This window comes from Pipistrellus kuhlii, unplaced genomic scaffold (genome assembly GCF_014108245.1).
Source record: "Pipistrellus kuhlii isolate mPipKuh1 unplaced genomic scaffold, mPipKuh1.p scaffold_m20_p_7, whole genome shotgun sequence".
Taxonomy (NCBI): domain Eukaryota; kingdom Metazoa; phylum Chordata; class Mammalia; order Chiroptera; family Vespertilionidae; genus Pipistrellus; species Pipistrellus kuhlii.
In genome coordinates this window covers 42,430,985-42,458,248 of record NW_023425573.1, presented here as the reverse complement: position 1 = coordinate 42,458,248, position 27,264 = coordinate 42,430,985, and the positions used below count along the sequence as shown (strand labels likewise).

General features: G+C 38.7%; 1 protein-coding gene across 2 annotated transcripts in view; it reads left to right on the top strand.

The window, feature by feature from the left end:
- Positions 1-25,716, top strand: part of XIRP2 (xin actin binding repeat containing 2) — a 65,496-nt gene extending 39,780 nt beyond the window's left edge. The window contains exons 4-9 of one of the 2 annotated variants that reach the window (XM_036421724.2): positions 2,476-2,586; positions 2,959-3,031; positions 3,934-4,070; positions 4,694-14,078; positions 17,220-17,353; positions 23,836-23,973. In XM_036421724.2, the coding sequence (XP_036277617.1) occupies positions 2,476-2,586; positions 2,959-3,031; positions 3,934-4,070; positions 4,694-14,078; positions 17,220-17,314 (9,801 nt within the window). In that variant the 3' untranslated portion in view covers positions 17,315-17,353; positions 23,836-23,973. Of the gene's footprint in view, positions 1-2,475; positions 2,587-2,958; positions 3,032-3,933; positions 4,071-4,693; positions 14,079-17,219; positions 17,354-23,835 lie in introns of both variants that reach the window. The other variant, XM_045575365.1, reaches the window with a different exon arrangement.
- Positions 25,717-27,264: the final 1,548 nt, after the last annotated feature.

Here is a 27,264-nt window from a genome sequence, read left to right as displayed (position 1 = left end):
TGAAATAGGTAATTCTGTCTAGAAAAGTCAAGAAGGATTTCAAAGCAAAAATAATATTTGAGCCAAGACTTTAAAAGTGTATAAGTAATTGTGGAAAAGCCTTAACTTAAGCTCAAACCCTAGGGATGTCAAATTTTAGGCTTTAAATTTTTAAAGTAATTAAAAGAGAGAGAGAGAGAGAGAGAGAGAGAGAGAGAGAGAGAGAGAGAGAGAGAGAAAACAGATTAAAATAAAAAGGTGGAATTTGAATATACAAAAAATCTAAATAAACACAATATATCAATCACAAATTTTTATGCTCATCACTTAAAAAAAGAACTGATTAGTCCTTCAAACCTAGAATCCATTGATATTTTTGCTAACATGAAGAGTATGTTTTGGTATTGTTTCTGTCTGTTTGACAAAGAAGAGAATAACATTAATATATTGTAACTCTCTAGTTTTATTAAAAATGAGATTAGTGATGGGTAAAATTGCTTAATTACTGGCATTGAATATAAAATGTTTTTTCCACTCTAGTAAGACAGTTATCATTAACTATTCTGCCAGTCTTTCATCACATTTTTTTTCTATTGGCTATACTTTTATGAGTCAAAATAATAATGAGTAACCATAAAAAATAAAATTAAAAAAATAAAAATAAGTAAAAAAGTATGTCCTTTTCTTTCCTTGCTCATTATACTAGAATGAGTTTGCAATAATTTGGGGAATTTGGGGTGGGGGTAGAAATGTAAAAAGTCTTTTTCTACAATGATAATGAATATAACAATGAGAAGTTAGGTAGACAGAATGTGAATTCTTTCTGGTGTGCAGAATTTTCCTTAGAAGTGTATAGATTTTTGTAATGTATTTGGCTAATACATGAGCTGATATCAGATGGGTATGAGCCATGCAAACATCATGCTATTGTTTTTGCAATTGTGCCACATTTTCTCCTTTAGGTTCCAAAATTAGAGTACATATGTCATCTGTTTTTCTTTATTTTAATGGTTGAATGGGATAAATAAACCAAGTTTAATTATTATTTAGTGACCTACCCAGGAGTAGGACATACATAGTGAAGGAGGGAGTTAGTACTAACCCCCCATTTCTGACTCCTGGTCAGTTTACCTGTGACAAAAATGGCATTCTGTCTCTTGCAGCCTTATCTACATTTGAGTTTAATTTAAGGAAGCAATTTCATGAATTAATTTGTGTGAATTTATATGGTGTTCTGGCCAGAATTCTTTTTTTAAAAAATATATTTTATTGATTTTTGTACAGAGAGGAAGGGAGAGAGTCAGAAACATCGATGAGAGAGAGTCATCGAACAGCTGCCTCTTGCACACCCCCTACTGGGGATATGCCCGCAACCAAGGTACATGCCCTTGACAGGAATCAAACCCGGGACCTTTCAGTCCCCAAGCCGACACTCTATCCATTAAGCCAAACCGGTCTTGGCTGGCCAGAATTCTTTATTATATTTTATTTGATTAATTTTATTTCTTTCTGAGCATTAAGATGTTTCATCCTTTTGCCTAACTCTATAGATACCTGAAATTGAGAAGAATGAAAGTCGGATTTAAAATCCAAACAAAACAATTGCAAAATGATGGAAACAAAATCTTGCAGTATTTTTAAGAGAGACTTAATTTAAGTTACATTAACCAGGGGGCAGTAAAATTGATGCATTGAAACAAATATATCAAATTTATGTAGCAATTACAGTTCTATTTAGCAATAGCACATAAGTGCTGAAGTAGAAACTTTTAACTCTAAACTTGTAATGTATATGTGTCACCTCTTACAAGAAAATATATTTAAAGATGATAGGATGGAGTGTTTTTACTCAAGTAAATATATATATATATATATGTATATATATATACACTAATAAATAGAGGAATATACAAAAGATATCTATGTCCTAATCTCCAGAATTTGTGAAAATGTTAAATTACCTGACAAAGAATAATTAAGATTTCAGGTGAAATTAGGCTGCTAATCAGTTGGCTTTTTGACAGGGAGATAATCCTGGGTTAATCAAGTTATTACACAGTCCTTAAAGTGGAAAGGGTAGTGGGGAAGTTCAGAGGAGATATCCAGAGAGATGGCAGTATAAGAAACTCTCAGCCTGACAGAATGCCATAAACCAAGGAAAATGGGTGCCCTCTTGAATTGCAAAAGGATTCTCACCTAGAGCTACAGAAAGGAATGCATGCCTTCTGATATCTGCCAATACTTAGATCCATTTAGGGCTTCTGACTTATAGGGGCTTCTGACTTACAGAAGAGTAAGATATTAAGTTTGTGTAATATTAAGCCACTAAATTTCTGACAATTTGTTACAGCAGCCAAGCAAACTAATTTTTTCAGAGGCCTCTATCACTGAAATTACATTAATAAAAAAAGTTAAAATGTTCAGACCTTTCTTAGTGTATGTTTATTCACGCATCCATTCACCCATTCATTCATTCATTCATTCATTCATTTTCAGGAGATAATCCGCAGTGGTCAGCTTGACACTTCAAGAAGCAGCCAGGAAATGGAAAGACATGAACAGGAAACTTCCAAAGCACACAAAATAGATGTTCTTGGAACAGAAATGGTAACTATTTAGAAAGCCATCACTTTCCAGTTTCAGAACTGTGTGGAAATTTTTACCTTGCTGCAAGCAATTGCTTTACTTGTACTTTATGTTTTTAATATCAATTCGTATTAGTGTTTCCTTTCCCATTTTGCGTTGACAATCTGAAAAAATGAAACAAGCACCCTAAATATATGAGTGCACGTTATGTGTCAATCCACACATGTTCTGTTATAGCATGAGACCATGATGAGGTAAAAGCATTTAACTTCTCTCAATGTGAACTGAAGTCTTGGATGAAAATCACTGTGAAATAATTAATACATGTGCAATATACTAAAATCACTGACTTTTTAAAAATGTTTATTTATTTAAAATTATCTTTAAACACAGGTCTCTCATCTTGAAAAGCACACTGAGGAAATAAACCAAGCTTCCCAGTTGCATCAATATGTTCAAGAAACAGGTCAGCGTCTGGTATTATTTGACCCAAATATTCTTTTCTTCTATTCACATGTCTGTGTTTGAGTGGAGGACTTCCAAAGCACAATTCTCTCACTATGCAAAGTGGATAACTGTGACTCGTCATCTCAAAGGGAACAGGGTAGTATTTCAGTGTATAATTACGTTCTACCTGTGGTGATAGATGCAATAAGCTTCTAAAATAGTTCATTGCTCATCAACCTGTGATGTGTTCCTCCTAAAAGCTAGGTGATAAGCTAACCACCTCTGAATTGCTTTCTGCCTCAAGGAACTACAATAAAACTTGATCTTCATTAAGCTCCTTTAGAACAGATATGTTATCTAGATTGCATTACTTTTAATAACAGATTTAAGCATGCTTAAGGCCACTTATCCAACTTCCAGATATGAGATTAAACTAAAGGCAAATCTGTGCAAGTTTGCATAAAATGTGTACTATTTGTCTTGCCTGTAGAAGGGGAATGAGAAGTTTCTTTGTCCTCAAGAGCTAAAAGGGAAGATTTAAGCCACCTGTTACTGAAATGTTACTTGACTATTTTGGTTTTTCTTAAGGAAGTCGGTCTTCCTTTTGTGTTCTTCTCCTGTTCTTTTCTTGTTTTATAATGTTTACAATTTTTTCTTGAACATAAAAGTAAAACATGCTTGCAGAAAATTTAGAAAATATGTATAATAAGTATTTTATATAATAACAGTCTCATCACTTATGACTTCTCATTCAGAGATAACCACCACTATTTTCTTTTGTATATTTCTTGACCTATGAATGTACCTTGAATCTTTTTACTGAACTTATATTGGGAGAAGTTTCCCATGGAACCATAATTTCTTCTCAAACATCATGTTTGTTTGTTACATAATGTCTTTGGTGCTCTTTTCTACTTGTAGTCATAGATACACCTGAGGCTGAGGATGAAGAAATTCCAAAGGTTTCAACTAAGTTTTTAAAAGAACAATTTGAAAAATCTGCCCAGGAAAAGGTCCTTTGTTCTGATAAAGAAGCATCCCCTGCCAAGCCAATTAAGGTAAGACAATTTTTTACATATTAAATATGAAACTAGATGGAAATGCGTAGCATTTTCAAATTATTGAATGTTTGAGATGGTTTTTCAACAACAAAAATATTCTGAACATTGATTATTCTGTCCCATAGAAGATTCTACTACTTGAGGAAAGTAGCAGAGTTAGAACTTTTCTTGCTAGAGAAAATAGGGGAAGAAAAAATTGTGTATGCTCTAAACTTTAATAATTAATATTAGATAAAATAATAAAGTCAAGTTTAAATGCCAGATACCTAAACAAAGCAAAACAACCATCAAAAAAATACTTTAAGACTTTTATTGTTTCCTTCTAGATTACTCTGCACAGCACACTAAGTGAAGGAGGAAAAATAACCAAGATTATATGTATATGTTACAATACTGAGTCATTGATGTAGCAAATGGGAAATATAATTCAAATGTGCAAATAGATTATAGGAAAGGTAGTAATGAATACTGAATATTGTTTCTAAGTAGGTTTCTAAATAGAGTATGTCACCTATTGTTCCCATGGAGGTTTCATAGCAGATGGATAGGTGAAGAACAGTGCTTAGGCAGTCTTTCTTCTCTACCCATCTTTATAAGATTTGATTTTCTCTCCCTTAAAGATTGAAAGTGAATATGAAGAGATTTTAAAGCCATCATCAATTGTGGGTACCTCTTCCACTTTTTGCACTTCAACCAGCCAGAGGAAGGAAGCATTAACCACAAGATATAGTGACCACAGGGCCACTTCCTCAACTCTGGCACAAGTTCATGCCAATCCTTCTGGAAAGACAGAAGAATTTCCTCCTCCCCCACCTGACATACTTCAAACACCATTAGAGGTGACAACATTTTCCCAGTCCCCTGAATTTCCCAGTCCTCCTAAAGTACCACCAGTGCCCAAAGAATTATATTCTAAGCAAAGAAATTTGTATGAATTAAACCGTTTATATAAACACATCCATCCTGAGTTAAGAAAAAACTTGGAAAAAGATTATATCAGTGAGGTTTCTGAAATTGTTTCTAGTCAAGTGAACACAGGGAGTTCGGTTTCAGCAGATGTACAACAAGCCCGGTATGTTTTTGAAAATACAAATGACAGTTCTCAAAACGCTCTTAACTCAGAAAGAGAGCACTTGGAGTGGGATGAAATTCTGAAAGGGGAGGTGCAGTCCATAAGATGGATCTTTGAGAATCAGCCATTAGACTCCATCAACAATAGCTCTCCAGAGGAAAGTAATGTCTCCAAGGGCATTGCTGATCAGGAAATCATTGCTGGTGGTGATGTGAAATATACAACCTGGATGTTTGAAACCCAACCCATAGATACGCTGGGGGATCATTCTTCTAGCATTGAAGAAAATGCTGAAAAAATTCCTGAGCTAGCCAGAGGAGATGTCCGCACAGCCCGGTGGATGTTTGAAACAAAGCCATTAGACTCAATGAATAAAATGCATCAAAGCCCAGAGGAATCAGAGATGACTGCCATGACAGACATAACTGGGGGAGATGTCAAGACTGTGAGATACATGTTTGAAACTCAACATCTGGATCAACTTGGGCAGCTTCATTCAATGGATGAGGTTCATTTGAGCTCAGACCTGCAACTAAGGTCTGAGCTCAAAGAAATTAAGGGAAATGTTAAGAGAAGTATAAAATGTTTTGAAACGCAACCATTATATGTTATCAGAGATGGTTTAGGTCAAATGCTAGAAATTAAAACTGTTCGCAGAGAAGATGTTGAAAAAGGTGATGTGAGAACAGCACGTTGGATGTTTGAAACACAGCCCTTGGACACAATTAACAAGGATATCACTGAAATTAAAGTCGTCAGAGGAATATCCATGGAGGAAAATGTCAAAGGTGGGGTGAGTAGGGCAAAGTGGTTATTTGAGACTCAACCTTTGGAGAAAATCAAAGAAGATTCAGAAGAGGTCATCACTGAAAAGGAAACAATAATAGGTACAGATGTCTCCAGAAAGTGTTGGATGTTTGAAACACAGCCATTAGACATTTTAAATGACGTTCCTGATGCAGGTTCTCTAAGATCTGAAGAGAAAATAGGAGGTGATGTACAAACTACTAAGCATCTATTTGAAACACTTCCAATAGAGGCTTTAAAAGATAGCCCAAATGTAGGAAAACTTCAGAAAATCACTGCCTCTGAAGAAGAAAAGGGGGATGTTAGGCACCAAAAATGGATTTTTGAAACCCAGCCTCTGGAAGAAATTAGAGAAGGTAAAAAAGAATACATACAAACAGTGAAACTTGAAGAAGTTGAGAGAGGAGATGTAAGAAATTACACACATATCTTTGAATCAAACAATTTAATTAAATTTGATGCATCACATAAGATAGAGGTGGAGGGAGTCACAAGAGGCGCTGTAGAGTTAAATAAGTCACTCTTTGAAACAACACCACTTTATGCCATTCAAGATCACCTTGGCAAATATCATCAGGTGAAGACAGTCCAGCAAGAAGAAATCCTAAGAGGAGATGTTAGAAGCTGCAGGTGGCTTTTTGAAACACGGCCCATTGACCAGTTTGATGAAAGCATTCACAAATTTCAGATAATTAGAGGAATATCTGCTCAAGAAATACAAAATGGAAATGTGAAATCTGCTAAATGGCTGTTTGAAACCCAACCTCTTGATTCAATTAAATATTTTAGTAATATGGAAGATTTAGAAAGTAAAACTGAAGAAGAAATTGTTAAAGGGGATGTAAAAACCTGTAAATGGCTTTTTGAAACCCAGCCAATGGAGTCTCTTTATGAAAAGGTTTCATTAATGAATGACAGTGAAGAAATTCTTAAGGGAGATGTCAAAGCCTGTACTTTGCTCTTTGAAACCAAGCCACTTGATAACATAAAAGATGACTCTGAAGCAACAGTCAAATTGCAAACTATAAAACAGGAGGAGATCCAAGGTGGGGATGTTCATACAGCACGTTTTCTTTTTGAGACTGAAAATTTAGACAGCATACAAGGAGAAGAAGGAAAGGAAAGCAAGACTGTGCAAATGGATATCCAAGCTGGGGATGTCTCCAGCATGCGGCATAAATTTGAAAATCAGTCCTTAGATTCTATAAGTTCCAGTTCAGAGCAAGTTTTGAAAAAGATCAAAATGCTAAAGGCTGAAGATATTCAGAAAGGCAATGTTTTAAATTGTAGGTGGCTTTTTGAAAACCAACCCATTGACAGGATCAAAGAAGGCAAAGATGGTGATGAATTAGTTAAGACAGTGACAGACATACAAGGTGGGGATGTAAGAAAGGGGTGCTTTATCTTTGAGACTTTTTCTTTAGATGTGATTAAAGAAGAATCTGACTATATCAGCACCAAAGAATCAATTACTGAAGAAGTAATGAAAGGTGATGTAAAAAGCTACAGGATGCTCTTTGAAACCCAGCCACTCTATGCAATTCAAGACAGGGAAGGGCATTATCACGAAGTGACAACAGTTAAAAAGGAAGAGGTAATCCACGGAGATGTACGAGGGACAAGGTGGCTTTTTGAAACAAAACCATTAGACTCAATTAATGAATCAGATACTGTGTATCTTATTAAATCTGTCACACAAGAAGATATTCAGAAAGGAGAGGTTAGTTCTGTCAGATACAGATTTGAAACGCAGCCCCTAGATCAGATTTCAGAAGAACCACGTGATATTGTGCCCACCGTAGACAATATTCAAGGTGGGGATGTAAAGACAAGTAAACAATATTTTGAGTCTGACGATGTTAATAAGAATGCTTATATCAGAACAGTAAGTGTCAGTGAAATACAAAAGGGCAATGTTAAAACATCTACTTGGCTCTTTGAAACCCACACTATCGATGAGCTGAGAGGAGAAGGGTCAGAATACGAAAATATCAAAACAGTCACTCAGCAAGATGTGCACAGAGGTGATGTTAAGCAGGCAGTGTGGCTTTTTGAAAATCAGACTTTGGATTCTATTAAGGAAACAGATGAAAGTGTCGCAAAAATCACCAAGGAAGAAATCCCTCCTTCGGATGTCAAGACAACTACATGGCTGTTTGAATCTACACCCCTTCATAAATTTAATGAAAATAGGGTAGAAAAGGTGGAAATTATTGGCAAAAGTATTAAAGAGACCTTAGAAGAACTCTACTCTCAAAAAGTTATAGAGGCTCCTGGAATCATCATTGAAGCCGATGAAGTGGGGGATGTTCGAATGGCAAAATATAAGCTAATGAGTCAAACATCTCCCGAGATACAGAAAGAAGAAGTGATCAGGGTTGATCTTAGAAAAATAATGCTGGGCCTACTTTCCAAAAGAGACTATACGCAAAGAGAGATTGTGGTTAGTGAAGAAGAGAAGGGAAATGTTAATTTGACCAAAACTCAGTTATTAAACAGGTCGACAGAATGTCATGCTGAAAAAGAAGAGATAGTGAGTGGTGATGTGCAACAAGCCATAAAAAACCTGTTCTCTGAGGAAAGATCTGTAAAGAAAGGCATTTTGATTCAGGAGGATGAAAGAGGAGATATTAATATGACCATCTATTGTCTTCTTCATGAAAATGCTGGCAATACAATTGAGCGTGAAGAAATAAAAGGGGGTGATGTAAAACGTACCATTCATAATTTGCTAGCTTCCATAACAAATTCTGAAACATCTGAAAGGGTGAAAATCGATGCCTCTGAGAGGGGAAATGTTCAGTTTTTCACAACATGCATAGAAAGTGGCGCTCTGGATTATCTCAAACAACTCCAGCTAGGGTCAGATGAAACAGTAACCGCTGGGACACAAGAGACAGAGGAAGAAATAATTGGTGGTGATGTAGAGGGCACAAAACTGTTACTAAATAAAAGGCAGACTCAGGTTGAGCGTACTGTTAATGAAACGGATATCATTCCGGGAGATGTGCATAATACAGTGAAAGTTTTCATGACAGAGCCTCAGAGTACAGCTTGTAAGGCACCCAAAGAAGAAATTGTAAAAGGTGATTTGAAATCAACCCTAAATTCCCTCAGCCAGGCCATAAATCAGAAAACGGTGGCTAAAACAGAAGAAATTGTAAAAGGCGACATGCTGGCCACACTCAAGTCACTTAAGGAAGTAAGCCAACCATATAAGGAATCCAAACAGGCCAACGCCATCCCTGATGATTTTGAGAGAGCTATTGAATGCCTTGAGAAGACAGCAAACACAAGGACAGAAATCCTGAAAAAGGAGCTTATCCTAGATGACCTTGAAAGCTCATTAAGAAATCTGAAAGAAGCACAAAGAGCTTTCAAAGAGGTGAATAAAAAAGGTGCAATCAAAGAAGGTGTGCAAGCTGCGATGGTAGGATCCTCACAAGAGCAGAGCACAGAGATTCATCAGATGGCTGGCCAGACAGACAGAAAACGTCTTCTTCAGCCGAGACCAGGACCACTGGAGCCAGTGGCCAGATGGCAAGGGGGTACAGACACTCTCAACCAAACTACAGGTAAATCTCGTCATGGGAATTTAATAGAAGAAAGAACTGAGGTTAATCTTCCAAAAGCCCCTAAAGGCACTGTAAAGATTGTCATAGATCGAGAACAAAACAATGACGCTCTTGAGAAAAGCCTTAGAAAACTATCTAATTCACACCACAAAGCTATTAAAAATGTGTTGGAATCAGGTGACCAGATGGGTGTATGGACTGATACTACAACAGAGCAGCATCTTAGAGATGAACATATAAGCAGACAATTGACTTCAACTGGGTCTGTTAAGGAAAATGTAAAAACTAAGGAATCTGAGACAGTGAAGGAACAGAAGAATGCTTTCTTTAACTCTGCCCAATCTATTGATAAAGCAGTTGGGAAGGAACAAACTCAAACTTTCAAACCGATGAATGAGCACCAGAAGAGTGAGTCTTTCCATGTGAAGAGCTCTAAGAATGTAGAAAACAGTAAAACACCTATAAATGCACAAAGCTCTAACCATAGTCTATCCCAGGGTCCAGTCAACAAGACGGTTGGAGAAACTAGTCAAGTTTCAAGGGACTTTCAGAAGCAAACCTTGTTAAGGCAAGAGAAGAAATATTATAATAAAGATATAAAGAAGAATGTGAACCCTCAGCCTATGTGGCAGACTTTGCCTGTAGATCAAGACATATCCAATGTAACCGAAGTAAACGTCTTCCAAAAAAGCCACAATAAATGTAAGGCCGCTGACAAAAAGCAGAAGTCTGATGTTTATCTGAACAGTCAGGACTTTCTAATGAAGACAAATACTTCCACAGACTTAAAAAAGGCAATGGAAATGTCCTTTAATCAAATCAGCTTGAACCCTGACAATAATGTAAAAGAAAGTGAGTGCCCTCTTCCACCTCCATCTCCACCTCCTCCTCCACCTTCCAATGCATCATCTGAAATAGAATTTCCTCTTCCTCCCCCACCTCCTTTAATGATGCTGCCTGAAAAAAATGGGTTTCCTCCCTCACTGTCCACAGAGAAGTTAAAGGCTGAATGTGAAAATTTCCCAGGCCTCCCTCTTCCTCCACCACCAGAAGATGAGAGAGCTGAAAGAGAATATCAATCAATGTTCCTACTACCTCCCCCTCCTCCAACTCCATCTCTAAACCCAGCACATCTCCCTTCCTCCTCTGTTCAAGAAGAGCTCAGTGGCGTGTCCGTACGATTTTCCCAAGAAGAAGCCTCAAGCTCTCAGCAAAGTCACTCTCAAGCTAAAATCACAACAGGAAAATCAGGAGGACGTCTGCCACCTCCCACATTACCAAAACCCAAACTTCCCAAGCACTTAGAAGAGAAAATGTTTCATGGTTCCCCAAGAACTGAACTGAAAAATTCCCCGACAGATATGGAATGTAAAATCGCTCCCTCAAAGGATCAGAAAAGAGTCATAACAGTGACTAGCAATGAACAAACAGAGATGAAGCAGAACATATCTAGAAAAAGTCTTTCTGAAAGAAAACAATTATCTGTGGACTCTACCAGGTCTCTCTCACAGACAATTCCAGAAACTTTACCACCCACGGAAAAACAAGGAAAAACACCTCTCGTCAAATCTCATTCATTTCCTGCTGGTTCAGGACAACAAAGTCCCAAACCTTACATGAGAAAATTTAAGACACCTTTAATGGTCGCTGAAGAAAAATACAGACAACAAAGAGAAGAGCTTGAAAGACAGAAACAGGAGAGTTTTTGCTACAACAAAGTCAAAACAGAATGCCCAAGCCAAAACGTATCAGAGTTGGAAAAGCAAGTACAATTACAAAACACAAATGAGGCAGTTCCCCTCCCTGGAATGGATTCAGGGGTCACTGTGGCCCAACCCAACCACAACTCCCAAGTACAAGGAGCATGTACTGATGACACACTTTCTACATCAGCAGTAACAGTTGCCTCTGAGAGGCTCCAACGTGTCCTAGCAGCCTCAGAAGACAAAAATGCCATCACAAAGGAGGTGTTACAGAGCTCCAGGGACGTGAGACTCTCTAAGTCAGCTTGTAACATTCAACAGAGTCACCAAGAACGTAGCACACAGCAGACACAGCAGAAGAAGTATCTGGAGCAGTTGCACTTGCCTCAAAGCAAACCAGCTTCCCCAAGTTTCAAAGTTAGGACCATCAAGCTTCCAACTCTGGATCATAAATTAAATGAGACAGACCACAGTTATGAAAGCCATAAAAAGCATTCTGAAGTTGATGTTCAAACCATTACCAAACGACAGCATCAGGAAACCGAGGAAACGGAAGCAAGCACTGAATATAGTAATAAGCAATCGGTGGCCGAAAAATCTCATCAGTTGCCTAAGAAGGAAAAGAGAGTAACAATACAATTGCCCACAGAACTCTCAGGGAAAAACCACAAAAGTAAGCACAGCGTAGTTCATGAGAAGCAAAGAGAATGTAGAGAATCTGAGAGGAGAACGTTTCTAGAAAGTGAAGGAACAATTCAAAGCCCACCAGCCATTAGTCCAAAAGAAGAGAGACTAATAGTTGAAAGCAAACAAGAACAATTAAATAAATCTGCACAGAAGGTAGTCAAGCAAAAGGTTACAGAGGCACATATTGATTCACAGACTGAGAATTTCCAGCAAACACACATACAGGGTTCTGAAAGTCAAGTTGAACATAAAAAATTGCCCCAGCCATACAGTAATCTTCAGGAAGAAAAATGGCTTGGAGTCAAGGGCATACAAGAGAAACAAGTCTTTTCTAATACTAAAGATTCAAAGCAGGAGATTACACAGAACAAATCTTTATTTTCCTCTGTGAAAGAATCCCAGAAGGATAATGGAAAATGTGCTATAAACGTATTGGAACTTTTGAGAAAACGTGAAGAACTACAACAGATTTTGTCTAGGATAAAACAGTTTGAGGCAGAACCAGATACAAATGGCCCGAAAACATTTCAGACACTGTTAAACATTATTCCAGTGTGGCTATTAAGCGAAGAAAAAAGAGAGTACGGAGCTCGCATTACTGTGGAGAATAACATAGAAAAAATCAAAGAAGAAATAACACATATTAAAGCTCAAGCAGAGGACATGCTCGTGTCTTGCGAAAATACAATTCAAACAGCCATGACCTCCTCGAAAGCAGGAAAGCAGATAAATAAACCCACTGGGCCTACTGAACCATCATCCAACGTGTCTAATGTCAGCTTCCACTCTAATAAAAACACTGAGCAGCAGGGAAAAGCCATTGTAGAGAAAACACAGCACCTCCAAATAGAAACCCATTCTGCAGCAACTACCCACGCTCATGGGAAGACCCACCAGAAAATCCAACTGGAGGATAGCAAGATTCCTCCTCCCTCCTTAAAAACACGCGCACCATCGCCAACTTTTATAACCATAGAGTCCACTGCCCGGCGAACAGAAACCTCTGCCAAGGATGCGCTTTCTCAGTCCCCTAAGAAAGACAGCTCTGCAGAACCAGTGCCAACAACAACACCTGGGTCGCCATCATCCGGAACCCACGGTGCACACGCCTCCCCTTCGCCACCCAGGAGCCGCTCTGAGCAACTCGTCAAGCTCAAGGACACCACTGCAAAGTTAGCCAGGGGACCCCTCCCGAGCTCCGCGGGGACCCCGGTTCCGGTCCCCATCGTGGAGAAGAGGTCCGAGGTCATCCCGTCGCCTGCAACCCTCCGCCGGCAGATCAAGATAGAAACCCGCGGCAGGGACTCTCCGACCATCACCATCCCGATCCGGGTTAGTCCCGTGGACAGAGGCTCCTTCCGAGAAGCCATGGAAGCTCAGGAGGAAGTCAGGACCGTGGAGAAAAGGGCGACCACCACGTACCTGCACCAAGACGGGGTGCACGGCCCCCCGGGCGGGGTGGTGCCGCCGGACCCGGGCAGCTTCGACTCCGTGGAAATCCTCCGCAGGGTGGACGGGCCGCGCCGGAAGGAGCACACGCAGCAGCGTTACGAGGCCGCCAGCCGGACGGTGCAAAGGGCTGGACCCTTTGTGAATGGCCATGACCTTGACCTTGACCCTGACATCAGCAGGTGGTTCAGGGAGTTTGAGGATGGCCCTGTGTTTGAGGCAAAGTCAGAGACCAGAGTTTATGCAAACGGAGAGGCGAATGCAAAACAAGAAAGCCACGCATTTTGTAAGGAGGGATTTGGATCAACGTCTTTAGAAAACTCTAGTTTTTTAAAAGGCTTTTCCAGCGAGCCGCAGGAAGGCACCCCTGGGAGGCAGCCCGGGGCTCTGCACTCGGAAGCAGCGTGTCCAGGGGAGCTGTTCTCCGGGGTGGGAGCCTTTGAGAGCCGCGTGGTTGGGGCGAAGAGGACGGTGTCTCCGTCCCTCACCTCCCAAGCTGGCAGGTCCGGCTTTGGCTTCAAGCACGCCCCGCCCACCTATGAGGATGTCATCGCTGGCCACATTCTGGACATTTCCGACTCGCCTCAAGATTTAAGGCGGGGTTTTCAAAAGGCGTGGACGGAGAGCGAGAGGGTTTTCGAAAGCGTGGGATACGCGGCCTCCGACGCTGAGATGAGAACCGCCTTCCAGGAGGAGTCTGCCTTCCTCAGTGGTAAATGAGCTTGCAGAACGTGAAGTCACACTAACCCACTTACAGGCACGTGCCCCGTGGCTAAAATGATGTGCAGTTCAAAGAGTGTGTGGGAATAACCCCACAACATAACCTAAGACTAACATCTCTCTCTCTCCCTTGTTGCCGATGCCCTTCTCTTTGCAGTGCTTGCTTTACGACTCTCTTTACAAAAAAGCATCTACTATGATTCGTCTGCACTGTGTGAAAGTAACAAATACTATTACCTATATATATTATTGAGACATATTTGTCAAGGAAAATATGGGTTTGAATAAAGCAACAGATATAATAATTGTAATTGTGACAGTATTAATGATTATATATAACTACTAGTGGTCCGGTGCACAAAATTTGTACATGGGGGCAAAGAGAGGTGTCTTTCAGCCCAGCCTGCATCCTCTCCAATCTGAGACCCTTGTAGGATGGGGCCCAAACTGGCAGTTGGACAACCCCCTGGTAATCCGGGATTGCTGGCTCCTAATTGCTCACCTGCCTGCCTACTTGATCAACCCTAACCACTCTGCCTGCTGGCCTGATCACCCCCAAGTGCCCTCCCCTCCTGGCCTGATCACTGCCAACTGCCCTTCCCTCCTGGCCTGATCACCCCCAAATGCCTTCCCCTCCTGGCCTGATCACCCCTAACAGCTTCTGCCTCGGCCCTGCCACCATGGCTTTGTCTGGAAGGACTTCTGGAAAGTCTCATAGTCTAATTAGCATATTGCAATTTTATTAATATAGAAAATATACTTATTAATAATTATACACCCATATGACATTAATATTCCTTATTAAAAGTTATTATTTCATCTACTCATTTAAGACAATAGTAGATAATATCCCTTGACCTATTATTGATATATTTCTAACTGCCAGACTTTAAGTGGTGTTTGTGCTTGAATTCAATACAGCCTGGTAATATTCCAAGAAACACTTTACACTCATCATATGCGCTTAAAGGATTTTATTGATGGGTATTTTGAAAAAAGTGTAGGTATAGAATTAGAACTTTTATATATTTAATCATTGTTATTGAGTTGAAAGGAATTAACATTCTCTAATACCACGGGTGTGTGTTTTTTTAACCTATAACATATTTTTTCCACCTTTTGTAAAGCCTAAATGATAGCTCAATTGGCCTCATTCACAAATGTGCCTGGACAATACATTTTAAAATTTTAATTATATTTGGAAGGAAGAAGATTTAAAACATAAGAACTTAGTACATTTTTTTTAAATGACTTTAGAAAAAAAAGGGAAGAGAGAAAGAAATCAATGTGAAAGAGAAATATCAATAGGTTGCCTCCACATACATCCCAACTGGTGATTAGAACCCACAACCTAGGTATGTATGTGCCCTAATGGGAATCAAACTACAACCTTTTGGTGTACTCCAATGATGCTTCAATCAAGTGAGCCACCTGGACAGGGCAGAACTTACGTAGTACATTTTTTAACATCAGAGAACAGCTCATTTATTCATATTTCCCTATATTTTATAATTAATGAGGCTTCACAAGAAAAGGATTTGACATAATTAACGTGCATCATTAGTGTAGCCCATTCTTTTAGACAGATGGAAAGAAATAGCAAGTTTAAAAATAAAAATTGCTGAAACTAATAATTATGCTTCTATCTTATTTGCAACATATGTGTCTAGTGTATCAGGTTAATATGATTTTGTAATGTGCTTGCTTCTGGTATAATTAAGCAATTAATTTCAAATTCTCAGACTATTAGGAAGGTAAAAATATATAAAATGCACACACTCAAAAACTGATGTTAAATATAGAATTGTGTTCCCTACTACAAAGGACTAAACAAATGCGAACTTTCAGTAGCCCACATTGAGCCTCAAAGCCTCAAGGTATAATATATTTAAGGTATATAGGGAGTCCCCCAAAAATGTACACACAGGTTAACAGCTGATAGCTGTTAAATGAAAATGAAATATATTTTAATAAGCACTGCCTTTATAATTATCCAAAGGGCATGCATGCATTTTTTGGGACACCCTGTATATTTATTTGTATTTTAAAAACTTGAGCATATAACTAATATGAAATCTTAGTGATTCTCACTGAATCATTGTGAGGATCAAAGCAATGCTAAGGTGAAAGTTGTGTGTCAGTTTTGAACCAATAGGCAAACACTGGTTAGTAATATAGCTACTATTATTCATTGGCGCTAGCATTCTTATGAGAGCAGCAGCATGTGACTATAGATACTTCCAAGCAAGGGAAGAGATAGGGAGATTATAAAAGGCAGCCATGCAAATCCAAAACGCCCTAAAATATAAAGCCATTTAGCCTGAGTGCAAATGGCCTTGAACAGTTCAATGTAATCAGGAATCTCATTGGATTAAAGTTAAGAATTGCTGTGATAGAGACAACACTAAGCCATCAAGAAAATATTTAGACAGCTCTTACCGGTTTGGCTCAGTGGATAGAGCATTGGCCTACGGTCCCAGGTTCAAATCTGGTCAGGGGCACATGCCCAGGTTGCTGGCTCCATCCCCAGGAGGGGGTGTGCAGGGAACAGTCAACCAGTGATTCTCTCTCACCATTGATGTTTTTATTTCTCTCTCTGAAATCAATAAAATTATATTTTAAAAAAGAAAAGAAAATATTTAAACAAATACAATACCCTCAGCTAAAAATATGACATGTCCATATTTTTGAAAAATATCTGCTGAAAAATGCTTTAAAAAAATAAAAGCTTTGAACCAAGTGAAAGGAAAACCTTTATATACGTGGAAAATTTAGTTATCTAGAATGATAAGTACTCTTGGGACTCCCCATGGCTGAGTTGACTATATATTCTGTTTAATGTATTACAGTTAGTGAACTTGTTTTGCTCCTATATTCATCCTTAAATAATAAAAATCAACTTGTACAATATATAAAATAGTAGAGACAGACACTAGAGTAAGGTTGATTGTAACAAGAGTCTCAGACCCAATGTTAGATTGGCTTATGTCAAGAGAGGCAATATCAGGACAATATTCTTAAAGCTTTCTACTTTAACTGCATGGCCAGTTAGTATACTGCTGCTGTTTGTTTTGTTTTTTATAATGTGAGTGACAATAACACTAAATAAGCTTTTATAAATTTTTATTTTCAGAAACTGCTACTCCAAGACAAGGAAATATGTATAATTTGTCAAAAGACAGTTTATCCAATGGAGTGCCTCACAGCAGACAAGCAGAGTTTTCATAAGTCCTGCTTCCGATGCCACCACTGCAACAGTAAACTGAGGTAAAGGTTGTGTGGTCTGTGGTATAAACATCCAGCAGCCTGCAGTGTACTTACAGCATCAAGGCCCTAGGACAATGTAGATTTTTCCAGATCTTGCTGCCATTAATTATCACACAGCCATAAAAGGGATGTGTCATGTTCCTTTATGCTTTGCTCAGGATGGCTGTGACCATCTTCCTTTTGAAATTTCCAGTCAAACAAAGAAGGGTTCCTTTTAAGAGGACATGGAGATCATATACATAAGGAAAATTAAGAGTTACTGTGCAAATCGGGACTTTTAAGTTACTACTTTAGTCTAAAGTCTAGACACTAGAAGGGCTAGCTCGGGAATCAGCAAACTTTTCCTGTAAAGGGCCAGATAGATATTTTCAACCATGCAGGTCATGTGATTTATGTTGTCACTCAACTTCCAATGGAGTAGGAAAGCAGCCATAGATAACTAAACAAGCAGGTGTGTCTATAATCTAGTGGGCCTACCTGTATTCCAATAGAACTTCATATACAGAAACAGGTGGTGGGAGCTGGAGTTTACCTATGCCTAGGCTATTCCATGTAAAGGGGAAGGAAAGTAATTAGAATAATATCAATGTACAGTCAGATAAATACTCTGTATATTCTCTGGTGCAACAGAAGACCTTACCAGCACAGTTATAAATACATTCATTTTCCAAAACTTTGAAATAAGTGCATTGAAATGAATGTGGCATTTGGTGTGGCTGTAGTCTGAAATACTGAAATGTAATTATTTGCTCAATACAATGTGCATCTTTCAGATTATATCTTTGCTAACTTTAATCAACAATGTCAAACGTTCCTCTTTGCAACATTTTCCCCCTTTGTTTCCATGACACCAGAGTATAATGGTTTTCCTCTTACCTTTGAGTGTTCCTTCTCAGAATATTATGTGGGTGATTCTTTATCTGTTTATTCTCCAGATGTTAGAGTTTCTTAGAATTCTGTTATAGACATTTATTCTTTCTCACTATATTATTTCTTATTTATCACATCCACATTCATAACTTAAATCACCATCCATGTGTCAATAACTCTGAAACCTGTGCCACTAGGCCAGCACTTTCTTCTGTGTATCAGACATTTATATCTAAACTAGAGGCCCGGTGCATGAAATTCATGCAAAGGGGTGTGTGTCCCTCAGCTCAGCCTGCACCCACTCCAATCTGGGACCCTTCGAGGGATGTATGACTGCCCATTTAGGCCCAATCTCAGTAGGATTGGGCCTAAATGGGCAATTGGACATGCCTCTCCCAATCCAGGATTGCTGGCTACTAACTGCTTGCCTGCCTGCCTTCCTGATTGCCCCTAACCACTTCTGCCTGCCAGGCTAATCACCCCTAACCACTCCCCTGCCAGCCTGATTGCCCATAACTGTCCTCCCTTGCAGGCCTGGTCTCTCCCAGCTGCCTTACCTTGCTTGCCATCTTGTAGTGGCTATCTTGTGTCCACATGTGGGTGGCCATCTTTGACCACATGGGGGAGGCCATCTTGTGTGTTGGAATCATGGTCAATTTGCATATTACCTCTTTATTATATAGGATAACTAGTATATTGCTCCAATTAGATTTCTCATGAGAATAGCAAATTCAATATGCCCCATTATCTTCTCTCTACCAAAATTGCTTCCTTGACTTCATGGTCTGTATGCTACTCTCTCAATAAATAGCATTAATATTAACTCAATGGCTTCAAAATTAAGTTACATTTAACTCCTTTCTTTCATTTATTCCCTACATCCAAGCAATGACCAAGTCCTATAATTTCTGTACCTTGAGCTATATACTCTTTGCTCCATCTCCATGGACCAGGCATATTTCAAGCAAGTATCATCTCTCACCTATACTAATGTAACAGCCTTTTTAGCAAGTTTGTCACCCTGCCTCCAGAATATTTCACTATCATCACCAACAACAACAACCTACACAATGCCATACTCCATGGCATAATGCAAATGATCATTCTAAAATGTAAATCTGAGGTCATTTTTATGAAGTTCCCTATTTAAAACATATAATGGCTTCCTCTACCAAAAAATTAACATCTTAATGTGAATTAAAAGGCACTTAAGGATCAGGCCCCTGCTGATCTCTCAGCACCCCTTCCTACCATTGAATGTTACTTTTCATGAGACTAAATTACTTTCAGTTCCACAAAATCATTACTTTTCTCTCTGATAAATATCTGATTCCAAATATTATTTCCACTCCTTGTTGGAGTTTTCAAATGCCTCCCCTTCAGCTCTCCACCTGGCTAATACCCAGTCATTCTTTATATTTCAACTGAGACTGCATGTCTTCGAAAAAGCCTACTTTAACCCCCATTTATGAAGCAGGTGTCCTTCCTCTGTGCTCCCAAAATATCCCCTGTGCTTGCTCTATCCTTAACACAATCTAATATAATTCCCCAATGTAGGAAATGTGTTAATGTTTATCTTTCCAACATCTAGTAAAGACTGACATATAATAAGAGTTTAAAATTTATTCAATAACTGATATTTATAAAAATCATTGTACAAAGAACCACAGATACAGAAAACCAATCAAAGTAAGAATATGGCTCAATAATTATTATAAAGTGGCCCCCGGCCAGGCCCTCAGTCAGTTAGTGTTGTCCTAATATGCCAAGATTGTAGGTTTGATCTCCAATGGGGACACATACAAAAATCAACCTATGAAGGCATAAATAAGTGGAACACAATGTCTACCTCTTCCTTTATCCTTCTTCCTAAAAAATAAAGATAAAATCTTTTTTAAAAAATTACTCTAAAATGAACATTTTGCAGCTACTGCTAAGGTCAAGAAATACAACATTACCAGACATTGAAAAAGGTCCTTCCATCTTCCCCACCCAAATATAATCCACTCTTCTCTCCTGTGAGTAAACAGTATCCTTTTCAATATTTACTTCCTTGCATTTTTGTAGTTTTTTACCCAGATGTGCTTTCCTACATACTATATTGTAGTTTATTCTAAGTTTAAAAACTTTGATTATATGGTTTTTAATTTTTTTTAAACAATAGGTTTTCCATCTATTCCCTTCATGCCTTACAATTAATCTGTGAAGAATCCAGGACATTTGACCTGTAGTTTTCCACATGCTCCTTTCTCCTCTGTATTTCCATTAAATTGTCACTTGAATCTATATTTTGGTTTTTGTAAAGGAAGATTTGATGCCTTTCACAAGACTATAGGGAGTATTGGCAAGAATACAGTAATCACATATATCTGTCTCTTATTTTGTGATCATTGCAGATATTGAAGCTTAATACTTATATTCATTAATTGATGATTGTAAAATGTTGATATTCTATTTTTGTTCCTTCTTTTTCATTATTAATTAGAATATTTGTATAGGAGATGCTTCTCCTTGTTTATTATTTGGTTACATGGTGGTAGAGGTGGTGGAGGAAAGGCAGAAAACATGCATAATTTTTCTTTTACTTACTAGTTTTGCCAATGTATCAATAACTTAGTCAACAATATCATGAAATGGTCCCTTATCTTCCTCTAGAAATTACCAATTTTAAAATGTTTTTAGTATCTTTATAAACTCACATTTACATATATTTGATCAGGTTCGATCAGATGCAATTATTATTATTACAATGCTAAAATTGTTCTATCCCTGAAGAGTGGATGTGCCTTCAAGTTCTATTCTCAGTCTTTTTGATAAAACCTTAGTAGTTTTTGCTAGTTTCCCTGTTATCTAATAGTACTGTTCCATGCTCATCTACTGCCCCAGGCCTGGAATCAGTCATTTCTCCGAGCCCTGGTTTCTTTTAGTGAGAAATGGCATATCAAGACAATAATTCCAATGTTCTTTCTACTGGGTTGGTCACTATTTCTAAACTTTTTTAGAGTTTAGAGCTGATACAATGATTTTCAACCAGTGTGCTGTAAAAAAAAATTTAAAACATATAATACCTGACTAGTCAGGGACCCTGATCTCTTGTTTCTTCAATTGTCAAATGAAAAATGACAATAGCCAACACAACAATAACTGTCTGGTGTGAATGCCCTGTGTTAAACCATTAATATATAGGTCATATAATAGAGTTTCATCTTTTTGGTCACATCACATAATAAGGTTGCATTTGACAGAAATTCTTATATACAAATGCTAGAGGCCTGATGCACAAAATTTGCGAAAGAGTAGGCTTTTGCAGCCATGGGCAGCTGCCTGGATCCCTCCCTCAGAGCCATGGTAGCTCCATCCCGAGCTTAGTCCGGTTTCATTAGTATATTACACTTTTGTTATTATAGACTAGAGGCCTAGTGCATGGTTTTGTGCACTGGCAGGGATCAGCCTACTATGGGAGTGCTACTCATTCTGGTCAGCTGAGTGGTACTCCCACTGTGGTTGCACGCTGACCACCAGGGGGTAGATCCTGCATTGAGCACCTGCCCCCTGATGGTCAGTGTGTGTCATAGCAACTGGTCAACCAGTTGTTCTGGTCATTCTGCCATTTGGCCACTGGGCTTTATTATATAGGACTAGAGGCCCGGTGCACAAAATTGGTGCATGGGAGGGAGGGGGTCCCCTCACGCCAGCCTGGACCCTCTCCAATCCAGGACTCCTCAGGGCATATCTGACTGCCAGGATTGGGCCAAAACTGGCAATCGGACATCACTCTCACAATCTGGGACTGCTGGCTCCTAACTGCTCACCTGCCTGCCAGCCTGATCACCCCTAACTGCCCCCCTACCAGCCTGGTTGCTCCCAACTGCAGGTCTGGTTGCCCCTAACTGCCCCCCCCCACTGGCCTGGTAACCCCTCACTGCCCACTCCCCCCGTTGGCCTCGTCACCCCATGCAGCCTGCTGGTCAGTCATCTGGTCATCCCTCGCTAACCCCCCTGTAGGCCTGTTCACCTCATGCAGCCTGCTGTTCAGTCATTTGGTTGTCCATCGCTAACCTCTCTGTCAGGCTTGTCGCCCAACATAGCCTGCTGTTTGGTTGTTACTGAGAGGGCGTCATGACTAGTTTGCATATTACCCTTTTATTAGTATAGATAACAACTTTCTGTAATATTTGTTTTTGATGCTTTTCTGTTGCTCATTTTTATGTGGAATTAGTTTTCCTAAATCTTATAAGAAGGCAAATCCTGGATGGTCTTCCCAACTTCACAGAGCTGCCTCTCCTGGAATTCATATTCTGTGATGGCATGACTTCTGGGATTTCCTGTCTTGGTTCCTCTCCTCCATGTTAGTCAGGAACTTCTTTTTAAATCCTGTCATCATTATCCAACTCAATTTTGATTCTATATCTTTTTTTTTCCATTGTAAAATCTTATTTTAAAAGGATTTTCGATGTATTATTTCTTAGTGTTTGACTTCTGCCGCCTCTTCAGTCTTTTCTAGGATAGACCCTATACTCACGGGCAAAACCCCTCCTAGTTTCAGCTGCTGTGCTCTGATTGGCCTGTGATACTTTACTGGAAATACTGCCTGGATATTTAATAGTTTCATATTTTTCAGGTCCATCCAATACCTTCCTTGTTCCCTTTGCTATTACCCATACAGATGCAATTATCATGCTAGTCTCATAGTTGCGGTTGGTTCGTCCTTGATCCCTTGTATTTGGGGGTTGGTGAGGATATCTTGTCACTTAGTTTTGTTACAAATTTAATCCAGGGTTTTTAAGTTTTGCTATCTAGTTGATTTACCTATTTTTATATGGAAATTTGGAAATATTAAAAAATTATGCCGCTGCTTTGGATTAAATTTGATTTTAATTTTAACAGGTCCTCTGTTGATCTCCCCCAAAAGGCCAGATAAATGAGTGCATAGGCAAGCTTTCCAATTCATTCAAAATCCAATTACCAAGGAAATTCAAATAGTTGAAGTCTGTGTGTGCTATTTAGGATTTATTGAAAATTGCAACCCCTCACATAAATCACCGAGTTAGCAAAAGATTAGTCCCATCGTTTTGCACCAGCTATACCTACATATGCATTGCACTATAATACCTATTATGCCAATACCTAGCATACAGCATGACATTCTAAATACTACTAGACATGCGTCATGTAGAGTGTTAGTGGTAACTATTATCTAACAGGAATGCTCAATTAATAAGCACGTTTCTATTGCCAGTAAGGTAATTGGACTGAATCTCTGACTCATTCTTTTTTTTTTTTTTTAATATATTTTATTGATTTTTTTACAGAGAGGAAGGGAGAGAGATAGAGAGCCAGAAATGTCACTGAGAGAGAAACATCGACCAGCTGCCTCCTACACACCCAGTGAGGGGTTACCAGGCCAGTGGGGGGGGCAGTTAGGGGCAACCAACGTGCATGTCCTTGACCGGAATCAAACCCGGGTCCTTTCCACAGACCAATGCTCTACCACTGAGCCAAAAACAGTTTCGGCCTCTGACTCATTCTTGAAATAAATAATTTCCAATTCCCTATGAATTTGCCAGGTATAATATGGAATACTAAATTTTTTCTTTTGTTCTTTTTGGCAGTTTGGGAAATTATGCATCACTTCATGGACAAATATATTGTAAACCTCACTTTAAACAACTTTTCAAATCTAAGGGAAATTATGATGAAGGTTTTGGACACAAACAGCATAAAGATCGATGGAATTGCAAAAATCAAAGCAGCTCAATGGACTTCATTCCTAAAGAAGAATCAAATATTTGTAAAAACAGTGAAGAACACCCCCCCGTACTTGGAGAGATTAATAAACATTTAGATGAGGGTGACAATGAAAGGCAAAGGGATGATTTGAGAAAATTCAGGGAAAGGGGAAAATTAAAAATCATTTGGCCCCCTTCTAGTGAGATGCCTAAGAAAACCTGCCCCCTGGAGGAGGAACTCAAAATGAGTAAAGCTAAATGGCCTCCTGAAATGACAAGCCCTACACCCACTGAATGGAAAAGTGAGTCCCTGATGGAGCACATTAAAACTCTGGGAAATAAAGGACAAGAGCCAGATAACATTTCTTTCCTGCAGTCCTATCTGCAGTCCATCCATGTGTGTCAGAAAGAGGCTGTTATGGGAATCAAAGAAAAGGAAATGTACGAGGCAAGAAAAGAGGAGAGGGAAGGAAACAAGAATGTGCAAGGTAAGCTGAATGAGGCTGAAGAGACAAAGAACCAGAGGAAAAGTGGAATGGATCTTAATGCCAACAGTAATGTGGTTGTGCAGAGTGCTGAGAGGGAGAAACGTGAAAAAACTAATGAGCCTGATGGTGCAGAATTTTTCCCGGTTACTAACACTGATGGTGGGGTGGTGCCACAAAATCACAAAGAAAATTTGAATAAGAATAATAATAACAATTATGTAGCAGCCTCGTCTCTGAATAATTGCAGGCAGAAGACAGCTACTTTAGGATTTCCCAATCTATTACCACGGTCGGGTGAAGCAAACTATACTGCAAGTAAAGATCAAATCGGGAATTTAGAAAATGTGTCTAGAATCTCAGAGTTACTTGGTATATTTGAATCCGAAAAGACTTACTCGAGGAATGTACTAGCTCTGGCTCTCAATAAACAGGCAGCCAAAACCACTGTGCAGTCTGGGCCCAAATCAGGCCTCACTGGTGGGTTAATAGTAGAGGCAGAAAGTTCAATAGCCTCTTCTGACACAAACATTTTAAACATCAAAGGAAACCGTTCAAACAACAAAAGCCTACACTTCTTCTTTTCTAACACTGTGAAAATTGCTGCCTTTTCCAAGAAGAATGAGAACATTTTTGAGCCTGATTTAATGGATTCTGTAGGTCAAATAAAAAATATGCCATGTCTGTACCTAAGAGAATTGGAGAAGGGCATCAAACATTGGCAGCATGATGAAACAGTAGGCGCAAGACAGGTCGGTGGAAACACAAGTCTCCATGCTCTGAGAAGCGGATGCGTAGCTCCGCCTACATGTCCCAAGGCGAAGGTCCCCTCTGGACAGCTCACCGCAGAAGAGCAAATTAAAAGGAATAGGTGCTACAGTGACCCTGAGTAGAACAACTCTGGCCATTTTCGGTCCACACTCAGGCACTGAGACATGGCCTGTCCTGAAATAAGACTTTTGGGATTTGGATCACCTTTTGTTGAACTTGTAAGTGTAATGTTCAGAAAACTCATATCTACCACAATGGAATATTCATTGTATGACATTATATACTGTTTTCCAAAATCGGTTTGAATCTACTTTTATTGTGAATAGAATGAAGAGGTGAAACTCTATGGCTATGTTCTCCTGTCACATGGCACTTAAGCATATCGCTCTGTTTTTGAACATGCCAGATAACATCATTGGTGTGATTCCATACTGCTGATATTTATTACAATACTTATATTGTCTCTATAATTTTTGCTGAAATAAAATTTAATTACTTGAGCTGCAAACAAAACTTCTTCTGTTACTTTTTTTTCACATATCTTGTCATTCTAAGTATATACATGTTCCATGATTTAGGAAGTATTTTGTCTTATGGCATGTATTTAATACACACACACACACACACACACACACACACACACACATAATCCTGGGAAAAGAATAAAATACTGAACCAAAGCTACAGTACTATTAGAAAACATAAAATTGTATTTCTCATTTTAAAAACAAAGGGATTATCATAGTTCTTTAAATAATTGCCTATGTTAAATTATCTTGAAACATGTCTTCAAGCATTTAATGAAAAATATCAATTTTCCTCTAGAATAATGTGGAGTTGGTACTCAGAAATTAACTGAACTGAAAAGGTTTTAGACTTTGTTCAAGTAAATTATGTGCATTGCACATTTTATTACTTACTATTTGCAATTGACAAATATACAAACTGTACAATATACTTTGCCAGGCTGGATGCATCACTTTCCTTGGATGACATATAGGAGTTTAAGAAAACTAAAATATACTTAAGAAGTCCAATACTATTTTATATAGCAATGCATATTTCTTCACCCTAATTATGACAAATTTCCCAGCAAAATAAATCACATTTTTAAGAACTAAAGTATAGCTAAATACACAACTTAAAAACAAAGTAAATTTTCTTATTGTTGCAGACAGTTTGCTAAGGCTGCCATAACAAAGTACCACAGACTGAGCAGCTTAAAAAAACATCAATTTGATTTTTCACAATTCTGAAGCCTAGAACTCTGTGATCAAGTTGACAAGTTAGTTTCTTCTTCTGAGGCATTTCTATTTGGCTGGTAGATGGCCATCTTCTCTCTGTACATGGACTTCCTTTCACGTGGTCTGTGTAGAGGTTTCTTCCTCTGATAATGACACCGGTCAGATTAGATTAGGGCCCACTTTAATTACCTCATTTTACTTTAAGTCTTTATTAACTATCTCTAAATGTAGTCATGTTCTGAGATACTAAGGGGTTAGGACTTGAATATGTCAATTTTAGGCAGACACAATTCAGCCCCTTAACAGGAGTAATCACATTTCACCTTTAGGTGTGGTTTAAAATACATGTTTATTAATATTATAAAACAACTTTCCAATAATTTCTACTTTGGATTTATATCCCAGAACTATGTCATATATAGAATTATGCTATAAACACTAATATTTCCAGGAGCAAAAATTCTGTTTCAAAAGAATCAAGAGAAGTCTATGGTAGATCATACACTTTACCAGAGGAGGCTGTGTCATGGCAGAGCTTGGCACGTAAGGAGTTTTGCATTATTTATTCATGGCTAGGCCTTCCAATGAATCTTACAGAAATGTTTCATTCCCCAGAAAATAGTGCTGAATTGCCTTTTACCGCTTTCTCACAATCAATCCCTGTTGCAGATTTGGGGCTTTGGGCAGTGCCTTCTTTGAATGGAGACAATCGTTTTCCCACAATGCAATGGAGCTGCAGAAGGCAAACCTGCCACCAGTTCACTCGTGGTAATGTGCACCTGGCAGGTTTCCACCAAAACCAACAATTTTCT